The sequence below is a fragment of the Megalops cyprinoides genome, chromosome 20 (assembly GCF_013368585.1).
Source record: "Megalops cyprinoides isolate fMegCyp1 chromosome 20, fMegCyp1.pri, whole genome shotgun sequence".
NCBI lineage: Eukaryota > Metazoa > Chordata > Actinopteri > Elopiformes > Megalopidae > Megalops > Megalops cyprinoides.
The window spans coordinates 2,922,914-2,933,530 of NC_050602.1; the positions used below are offsets into that span (position 1 = coordinate 2,922,914).

At 45.1% G+C, this 10,617-nt stretch overlaps 1 protein-coding gene across 2 annotated transcripts; it reads left to right on the forward strand.

The window, feature by feature from the left end:
• The first annotated feature begins 387 nt into the window (after positions 1-387).
• Positions 388-8,734, forward strand: LOC118795782 (pre-mRNA-splicing factor 38B-like). Of its 2 annotated transcripts, XM_036554509.1 has the most exons (6): positions 388-1,454; positions 2,049-2,117; positions 2,272-2,423; positions 2,896-2,956; positions 7,055-7,284; positions 7,408-8,734. In XM_036554509.1, the coding sequence occupies exons 1-6, from the start codon at positions 1,227-1,229 to the stop codon at positions 8,420-8,422; spliced, it is 1,755 nt and encodes a 584-aa protein (XP_036410402.1). In that variant the 5' UTR covers positions 388-1,226; the 3' UTR covers positions 8,423-8,734. The 2 variants fall into 2 exon arrangements, with proteins under 2 accessions (XP_036410402.1, XP_036410403.1); XM_036554510.1 differs by lacking the exon at positions 388-1,454 and having other exon boundaries at positions 2,051-2,127.
• Positions 8,735-10,617: the final 1,883 nt, after the last annotated feature.

The window sequence follows — 10,617 nt, forward strand, 5'->3', positions numbered from 1 at the left end:
GGCTGATCACCTAGCGCGCATTTTCCGATGGCACATTTTGGATTGCCTATTTTGTGTGTGTGTGTGTGTGTGTCCCAACATACTGCCAGCCACTGTTCAGGATCAACTGGATCGAGGAAATCAGTGGTCGTCTTTTTAATGTGGTTCTAGTGTTGCTAGTGTATCAGAGTTGAAGTTATTAGCTCGTGTGAGTCCTGCGTAAAGCCTTAGGTAGCCGGTAGCAGGTAGCCGAGCGGTTGCAGCGGCTACGTCATTCCCCCGAGACCTGCTTAAGTAGCGTTGTTGCCGACAGACTTAAGGGTACCTACCGATGGAGGCAATTTGCCTTTCGCTCAACTGGCAACGACGCTGGCCGTAAGGGATTGGCAGTGAGAACCTCGGTTCGAAATTCGCTCGCTCGCTGACCCACGTAACATCGAATTAAACACAACGCAAGATACCACCCGTTACACTAGCAGCGCATCAAACTCGACATCCTGAAATAGACCTGAAAACGATCGGGATAATTCCACAGCTCCTTTATCAGCAGGGGAACTCTCCTTCCTCTTGGCGCATTCTCAGGATTGGATTGGACCCAATATTTTCTTTTTCTACTTTCAAGAAGTGAAAGGACCACAAAATCATCCTCACTGCTCGACGGCTCCATTTTGTCTCGTACTGCGAAATTTCGCAACGAATAGAATAATAAAACGCATAGTCCAGAGCTATTGGAATAGCTTTCATGTCATCCTTTTATATACTTGGATACCCACTGAAGCAACTTCTACCTTTTAAAGGAAACATATCATTACCCTGCCTGGGAGTCGACGAGAGAACTTTTACGATATGAACCTCTTGTCTCTTACAATTGCACTACGCCGCTGTCATTTCTGCGTAGATTGGCTGTGACTATGCAGAGGTCTGAGCGGCATGTCAAGAGTGAATGTCATTTCCGCTATTCTGCCGGTAGTTACGTAACAGCTGGCCATCTTGTTCTCCTGTCGATGTGCATTGGCGAAGCCTCAAAGCTAGCCGACCATATAAAATTAATGTGACGGTTATCAGATGTATTGAGCGTACATGTATGTGTGAAGAACGTTATTTTCAGCCATAGAAAGATCGAAGGCGTGGAACAGTTTTATGGCAATATATTGATACATCAGCATTCATCCCGGGTTGCAAAACGTCGGCGTGAGTTAGCTAGTCAGCCAGCTAGCGAGATAGCTAAGCAGCTATCGCGGCAGATTATGGCCAATAACACTGCGCTGGTCGCCGGGAATCAGCCGCAGCAGCAGGCCATGAATAAGCCCGCTCCATCGGGAAAGCATGGAAACGTGTTGCCTCTGTGGGGCAACGAGAAGACCATGAACCTAAACCCCATGATTCTTACGAACGTGCTTTCGTCGCCCTATTTCAAGGTGCAGTTATACGAGCTGAAGACCTACCACGAGGTCGTGGACGAAATCTATTTCAAGGTAGGCTAACCATTCACTATGGTACTTCGCTATCTGTGCGTGTAGCTTTCTTACTTTCATTTCCTGCTTTGGACATGAGGGGAACAGATAGTTGTGACGGAAGTTTACGGTGATTCAAATGAGAAAGCCAACTATCTTGCCGGCATACCTCAGTACTAGCTAGTGATCCCCAGGCACCAGAGTTAGTCAACTCTACCCTCTTCCCAGATCATTGCGATTATAAAGCGTCCTCATTTTGTATAAAGTTACATAGCCATGCCGGCTATGTTAATTTTATGTTTTCCCAGCTTATTAAGTAGCCTCCCTTGGACCAAGGTAAACATAATTGTTTGTCTTGTTCATCTGTTACGCACATAACGGCAGCTATTCAAGTTAGTCGGTAATTTACAAGGTACAGTGATGCTAATACGCTGGCATATTATCTGTAACAAATATAGCTGTGTGGTTCCACCATCAGTCTTCTCTCCTGTTCGCCATATACAGATAATCAACTCCTGGTCTTGGTCTGTGACACCGACGCTATCTCACTAAAATCAGCAACCTGACAGGTTTTAAGCAAATTAGTGATGGTTATGTATTTGCTTTGTGTTTCAGGTGACACACATAGAGCCGTGGGAGAAAGGCAGCAGGAAGACCGCGGGTCAGACGGGCATGTGCGGAGGGGTAAGTAGAAGTACGTGCCTTTTGACTACTTCTGTCCATAGTACAGGATGGCAAAGGCCACTTCACAAACCACCTGTTTAGTTCAGTTGCCCGATCATGCTTTGCTTTGAGACTCTGCATGGAAGGTGCATTGTAACCGGTTTGACTGTTCCAGGTCCGCGGCGTTGGCACCGGAGGCATTGTCTCCACCGCGTTCTGCCTGCTGTACAAGTTGTTTACTCTGAAGCTGACTCGTAAGCAGGTGATGGGACTCATCACACACACGGACTCCCCCTACATCAGAGCCCTTGGCTTCATGTACATAAGGTTAGCTTGTGCTTTCATTTATTTTACACAATGCACCTCTATAACTCATTCATATGAACTGAGTTTTATATTGCTGTTAACAAGCAATATACCACCTAATATACCACCCAACCTATACCACAAGCACTGTTTCCAATACAGTATTAATATGGTTCTTGCTTGGAAATGAACAGGTACCCGATTGTCAAAGTAGCATAACTAATAGTTAATGTAAAGGGTTTAGTGTAAAAGGGTTAATATGCTCACATGCTACTTTGATGACCTGTTGCCAGTTAATTTCCAAGCAAGAACCATATTAATACTGTATTGTAAATAGTGCTTGTGGTATAGGTTTCTGAAAAGGTACATTTCTGTTAGCAGGGACAAGGACTTTGCTTGAGTGGACAAGTCATTTTGCTCTGTATTTGTGTCAGTGTTGATGGCTTGTTGTTTTGTCATGTTGACACGGAGTTGTCTGTGTGTTGTGCTGTAGATACACACAACCCCCAGCAGACCTTGTGGAGTGGTTCGATGCCTTCCTTGATGATGAGGAGGTATGTGGAAAAGGGTAATGCCTTTATGGTTACTCTTATTTTTTTTTATTTTTGTTTTTAACGTAGTGTTACCTCTAGAATTTTGTCTGTCAGGCTGGCAGATGTTGTTACAGAAGATTGTTTTGCAGTCAGACAACCCCAAAGCAGCAGAGGACATATTTATTCTGTTACAGCAACAATCAAGTTGGCAAATACCTATGGCATTTGACACTGTAAAGATGTTTTCAGGAACCCAAACTGACTATTTTGGCCTATCAGATCACATACAAAATTTGACTCTATTGACTGAATTTGACTGTGATTACACTGTAACACACAGAAGACAGACACTGAAGGTGTGGGTTAAAGATCTCCTACCATTTTAACCAATGGTAGCCTATTTAGGTGACGTATTGGCACAAGAGCACTGTTCTTATCCAATCGGCAACTAGTTTCAACTTTCTGTGAGGCAGTGCCAGTAAGCATTTGCGGGGACTGTATCAGTTGATCACTGCACAATAGGCTAGCATACATTCAGATAGATGGAGCATGGAAGCGAAACTTGTGAAGGTTGGCGCAGACACTAGCACAACAGAATGGGGGGTGAAAAAAAAAATGGCAATAGGCTTGGTTCGATGAAAACGGTAATGATGGACAAACGTTCGGTGTATGTCGTCACAAATTAAACGAGCCCGGGAGCTGCTTTGCACCGTGTGCTCGAAGAAAATGCAGTAGCCTAGGGCAGAGGTTTTCAACCTTTTTGGGGCTAAAGCACATCAGAGGTCAAACCAGAACGTCAAGGCACACCAACTTAAAGTTGGTTATCGATTATGAAGAATGTCACACACATTATGATAGGCTATAATGTCATTAGTGAGATTTGATCCATATTGCACTACAGCAGACTGTCAAATAATTATCAAAGATAGTTACACCAGACAGGCAATCGTATAATTTATTAAAATGCATTGGAGTGCATCGGAGCAAGAACTTGTCTGAACAGCAACATACTAAAATATCATAAATAAAATAAAACAAAATATTACTCCATTAACCCTTTTGCATGTACAGTCACACCGATGTGTTTTGCCATTTAGCGCGTATGCTAAAACCGGTGCGATTAGAACACTAGATTGGAAAAATTCGGACTAATTTTAGCTTTGAGGAAACAGTGGTTTAATGTTAAAAAATGTAGCAAATGCTAACTGAACCACTGGCCTAGGGGACAAGTGGCAAAAGGTATTGTCTCGGCATGATACAGATCCCTCACACAAAGTAGCTGTTCAGGCTCTTTGTTATCTGTCAATGTTGCCGGGAGCTGTGGCCACTGTAGCTGCTGCTGCTTCATCCATCCAAGACGTTGTGTGTAATCACAAAGTCCGCATTTATAGCGGAACATGACCTGTCTTTCAGGATAGCGCCAGCGCTAAATGACCTGTGCAAAACATCACAGGACACAACCGCACTTTCCAAACTTACACAGGCCAGCTACCTATCTACTCATTACATTGCCTGTCACATTAGGCAATGTTTAGTGCACAAGCTGTCAAAACGAATGTTTTCACAGATTGTTGACGAGTCCACAAAGCGCAACATGGACAGGATTTTCAATCCATTGGTCCAGTTCCATGATGATGACTTGGACGGAGTTGTAACACAGCATCTTGCTATTTGACCAACCTTTATTGAAGTTGCACTTTTGATTTTTAATAGCATTTAAGAAAAAGGGAAGCACTTTTAATTTGGGCACAGTAATACAAAATTGTATTAATGTATTTTTTTTTTGTTTTACCATTTTGAATTTAAACTGATGTTCTTGTAAAGATTAACCTATTTGACTAGTAGTTGTTAGTTAAAGCCATTAGTCAACTAGTCGTTGCACACGAAATGATTTCCTGCCCGACATAGTCGAATAACTTTTTAACGACAAGGCGCAGCTCCCAAATGGAGTTTTATGGGGTTTTTTTCTGCGACTAACCGACCAATGAAAACATGGTCGACTCAGACTGTTCTCATCGACTAACAGTTGGGTCGACTATTAGGGGACAGCCCTAATTTAGATGAGGTTATGTATGGGTTTTTTGTGCAGCTGACTAAAATCCCAGAAAGGGGGTCTTCTGAATTGAAAACACATATTCACTTGACTACTATACAGGCGATTCGCAGGATCGGTTCTTCTCCAAAACATCAGTTAGTCAATTGATAAGCAGCTGTAACTGCTCTTGTGTATCACATATCATATTGCTAATTCTGAACGAAATGTTATTTCTGATTTTCCCTCTCACTGTTTGTCAAGCCCAGTTATCCTGCCAGCCATGTAACATTGTAGAAGAAACACCTGTTTAAATCTGTATATCAATGCACAGTTTCCTCACTCAGTTTCGCCTCCACACTTGGTCACGATTGTCACCTTGGCGTTTATTTTTTTTTAATTTGTCTGTTCCTCAGTTTTGCTCATAATTGAATAGGTGGGTCACTGTTCTGTTGCTGCTTTAAGGTAAGTTGAAGGGAATTTCAGTGGTTTGGAAAAAACTAAGACATGCCCTGTTTTAAAATGTAGACATGACATGCTCCACTAACCTCCGTGAGTCTAATGAAATTATGGGAAATGGCACTGACATATTGTAGCCTAATCGAATCATTTTGCAGTACTCCAAGCGGTTGGCACCAGGCATCCATTGGGTGTATCATGTTTGACAGATTGTGTCTCATGGCCTGTACTTGCGTGTTGCACTGTTACTCTGACACCATTCCACTTCTTTTTCCCATTGGCTAATTTCCATGTTTTCTCCTTCAGATGTCCATTGTGCAGCAGGTGAATTGGAAATTGTATCTCTGCACAGTTGGTTTGTGTCTGTGAGTGCAAGCGGCTGTTTTACTGTTTGGCCCTTGTTTCAGTCTAGCTTGTACAAACCTTCCTGTTCCTGTGCACATACAGTTTTGTACACTCATAATATCTGATTAGCATTGACCAAAGATGACATACAAAGCAAGAAATGTTACCATTATTTAAGAACAGTTATCTCCGGGCTCCCGAGTGGCTCAGTCGGTAAAAGCACTCGATCTGAGTGTAGACTGGCACGGGTTCGATCCCGACCGTGTCACTAGCCGACAGTGACCGGGAGCTCACAGGTGGAACACATTGGCTTTGTTCCGCCGGGAATAGGGGTGGGTACGTCGGCAGGGGCTTCAGTCTCATTAGCAACAGCGACCCCTGCTGGTCGATCGGGCGCCTGTGGTCCACGTGCCAAAGCTGCATATGAAATGTCTTCCTCCGACTCATCTCTGTGCTAGCTTAGCTTGTGGACCGCAGTGCGAAAAGAAGCAGCGGCTGACATCACGTGTATCGGAGGAGGGCACGTGCTTGTCCACGCTCTCCCAGATTTACAGTGGGGGTTGTGCAATGGGACCGAACATCGATGACAAATTGGGCATTCCAGAAAATTTGGGGAATTGGCCATTCGAAATTGGGGAGAAAATGGAAAAAAAGGAAGAAGAAAAAAAAACAAAAAACAGTTATCTCCTGTCAACATGTTTTTGTGAGCCAATCTGCCATGGTACTAACAGACAGTTGGTTTGCTGTAGTGTTTCACTGTTATTTTATTAATATTCAGAGGGCCTACAATGTAATACATGTACTCAGGAGTAGAGAACTATATCAATATATTTGATCAGCAACTGTTTATGGTCATTGTTACACAATTATTATATTAGATACCTCTCTGAAATAAGTTACACAGATACTGAGCTTGGTGAAATCAGTTTAAGTAATGGCAGTGTAGCATAGTGGTAAAGAGCAGGGCTCGTAACCAGTGAAAGGTTGCTGGTTCCATTCCCTGCTGGGGCACTGCTGCTATACCCTTGGGCAAGGTACTTAATCCAGAATAGCTTCAGTAAATATCCAACTGTATAAATGGATAGCAGTGAAGATTGTGACCTATGTAAGTTGCTCTGGATAAGAGCGTCTGCTAAATGACAATAACATAATGTAAGAAATGGAAAGGAGTGCCTTCCTTGAAAAGGATCAGTAACTTCCTCAAAAAGTGTGAATCAAATGAGAAGTAAATGGGGTGCGTGGAGCTGTATCATAAAAGGCCTGGATGACCTGCTGTTTTACAGGAGCTGGATGTGAAGGCTGGGGGCGGGTGCGTCATGACCATCGGGGAGATGCTGCGCTCCTTCCTGACCAAGCTGGAGTGGTTCTCCACGCTGTTCCCGCGCATCCCTGTGCCAGTCCAGAAGGCCATTGACCTGCAGATGAAGAGCCGGCCACGGAAGGCCCCGCAGTGTGACGGCAATGAGCCGGTGGCTGAGGAACCGACGAGGCAGCTGCCGCGCCGACGATCCAGGTGGGTCCCGTGCTTCCAGCCCGGCGAATGTAACAGGCAGATTCATTTTCTGTAAAACCACAAAAGAGCAAAAGAACTGTATTTCGGAGGTGTCCCGCCTGATTACGTGGCGTTTCATTTTAGGACACCCAGGAGAACCCCAAGCCCTCGCCGGTCCCCGAAGAGGTCGAGGAGCCAGAGCCACCACCGGGATGCCCGGGGGCCAGCCAGCTTCGACAGGGAGCTGGAGAGGGAGCGAGACCGGCAGAGGAAGGAGCGGGATGGCGGGGATAGGGGCCACAGGGGCGATAAGGAGCGGCGGCGTTCCCTCAGCCCGGAGCACAGACGCAGCAGGAGCAGGGCCCGCCGCCGGAGCTGCAGCGCCAGCCATGACCGCAAGAACGATGGCAGGGACCGGGAGGCCGACGGGGAGGGTGACCGCAGCCGGAAGAAGGACCGCGATCACCACAGGGACAGGGACAGCGAAAGGGAGATGGAGAGATCAAAAGACAGGAGGCATAAGGAGGAAAGGGAGGAGAGGAAGGTGAGGAAGAGCAGCCGAAGCCGGAGCAGGGAGAGGAAACACAGGAGCGAGAGCAAGGGCAGGGCAGATGGAGAGCCCAGGAAGAGAGATCGCAGTCGCAGCGTAGAGCGGTCAAGCAAGCGCAGTCGCAGTAAAGAGCGGTCGCACAAGCGCAGCCGCAGCATAGAGCGGTCAAGCAAGCGCAGTCGCAGTAAAGACCATTCAAACAAGCGTAGCCGCAGTAAGGAGCGGTCACACAAGCGCAGTCGCAGTACGGAACGGTCACACAAGCGCAGTCATAGTAAAGACCATTCAAGAAAGCACAGCTGCAGTAAAGAACGGTTGAACAAGCGCAGTCGCAGTAAAGAGCGGTCGAACAAACACAGCCGCAGCAAGGAGCGGTCAAGCAAGCGCAGCCACAGTGAAGACCATTCAAACAAGCGTAGCCGAAGTAAAGAGCGGTCACACAAGCGCAGTCGCAGTAAGGAGCGGTCACAGAAGCGCAGTCACAGTAAAGAGCGGTTCAGCAAGCGGGAGCACAGTGAGGGGAAGGACCACAGTAAACATGATCGTAAACGGAGCGGAAGTGCAGAGCGGCAGGAAGGAACACAGGACAGCCGAGAAGAATCAACTTAATCATCACTGCCACCATTTTTTATTGTTGTGTATTGCATCTCTTGACCTGGAACCACTAGCACACAGATATGTTGGCTCTCCTTCCCTTTCATGGTTACTTAATGTAGATTTCTCCTAGGAAATTCTCATCGAGATCTTCATTGACCGTTGTAGACCTTTTCATGAGAGATGATGCAAAAGTTTTAGTTTTTTTATGTTTGTGCCCTCTGAAGAGATCGGAATTGCTTTGTAAATAGAAGTCTGACAATGTTTTAAATCCAGCAACCACAAGGGTAAATTTGTACCAGGCACCAAGTTCGTTGAAATCGTGCTGTTTGGTTAATTGCTTCATTTCAGTGTTTTCTTTTCTAATAAAAATACTTTTATGAAAAGGGAAAATGGTGGTTGTGTTATGGTGTGCAATGAAGCCCTCGAGGCTGAAGTCATTTGTTTTGTGTAGCATATCTTAACATAAATATATGAACATGTGGATGTATTTTGCAGAACCTGGAACAGAAATCATACACAGGCAGTTTGCTTTATCATTTCCCTTTTGTGAGCATCAAGTGAAAACCAAGATAGTTTTGGACTTGTGGGCTTAAGCTACCGTGGTGCTTAAAAAGGAAAATATGTTGAAAATGCCAGCTTGGAATAACATTGTATTATGTAAATTACATGGATTTTGAATTTTAACACTTTAGTATGAAGGAATATGAAAATGTAAAATGAAATGAAATGTGAAATGTAGTGGACATACTGACATAAAAATCAACCGCATGCAGGGCCGTAATCTCCCATTCGCGCTTAAGTCCTTTTTGCGCACCTCCAGTTACGCGCATTTCAGTTACGTGTATGTCAGGAGTTTCTCCTGACACCGATCAGTGGACGCGCTGCACTCCCTGGGAGAGCGAAGGGGCTCGGGCGTGCAGCCGGGTGAAATTCAATAATTGAACTATCGGGATGTTGACGGGATTCGCCGCCTGAGTGCCCCGCACCTGCTGCCTATCTGGTTAAGCGGACACCAGGACTATTTAGGCAGGTGAGTGGGAGCAGCACGGCAGAGACGCTGTGAGGTCAACTGCATGGGTTTTATTGTGGAAATTATTTTTGAGTTATTTTTCGTTGAACGTGCTGACACGGCTGTGTTTAAGTTGGCTATTTTCGGTTTGTTTGTTTTTTTTGTTTGTTTGATCCCCGGGAGTCGCGCCCCGGGTGGATTTTTTTAGTCATTTCGCCGGTTAATTTCGTGTGTGTGTGGACGTGGACGTGGACACCTGCTATCTTGGTCCGGGAAGGGGAGGATAGGAGAGGATAGCAGGGTGGTGCATGGGGAAGAACAGCTGCGTGTGGAAAACGTAGTAGCGTCTTTTTGTTTGTTTAATGAATGTGTGATTTGTTCTTAGATTTCTAAGATGAAGAGCGTGTGTTATCCTACTCACCTTGTCCTGGTGTCCATGTGGCGGGCGGATCCCTTGGAGGGAGCGAACTGTTTGGGGACGGGGCTGGGCATACCGTCCACTCCAGACACGTTTCTCCCCTACGCGCTCCGATCATGCCCGCAGCATCACCCCGGTGCATCATCCCTGACTTACCCGATTGTGTGGCATAGTTATCTGAACTAGTGGGTGACGCTGATCGTGAAACGAGGTACGATCTGGCAGAAATATTGTAACCTCATCACGTTCACAGCTTAAACCCAACCCAAAGTTAAATATGTTTGTTGTCCTGGCAAATAATGGGTAGGAGAAGGTAAGAAAATGTATGAGAAAAGGACAACATTTTACTTTATTCTTGAAAAATTGGAGCTGAAATCGCACACACTGCATCCTTTTTCATTTACTTTATTAAAAAAAATCGGATTCAGTGCAACTGCATGTGGACAGCTATCTTTCCCATACCATGAATTTAAACATGATTATTAGAGTTGTGAAACACAGCTGAATGTAGGGATGGTAAAAATTCACCGATTCGCATCGTTGCAACAGCATAAAATTTCACGATGCGATTGCCCCGATTAAAACAGTGTGCACCGGATACAGTTTGAGATGAACTCGGGATGCATCGTTTCTAACATCTTTCCATCGGTAAAATCCAAGTTATGGATATATAATTATTAGTAGAGGCCCAATGTCTTTATTATTTAGAAATGTGACCAATAATTTTATATTTAGATAAATATTTAGCTTATATTTATATTCTTCTTCCTCTCTAAACTG

Coding starts and splice junctions, on each gene's coding strand:
- LOC118795782 (XM_036554509.1), top strand. CDS start 1,227: ATGGCCAATAACACTGCGCTGGTCGCCGGGAATCAGCCGCAGCAGCAG. Junction 2,957..7,054: donor CCTTCCTTGATGATGAGGAG/GTATGTGGAAAA, acceptor GCTGTTTTACAG/GAGCTGGATGTGAAGGCTGG. Junction 7,285..7,407: donor CTGCCGCGCCGACGATCCAG/GTGGGTCCCGTG, acceptor GTTTCATTTTAG/GACACCCAGGAGAACCCCAA.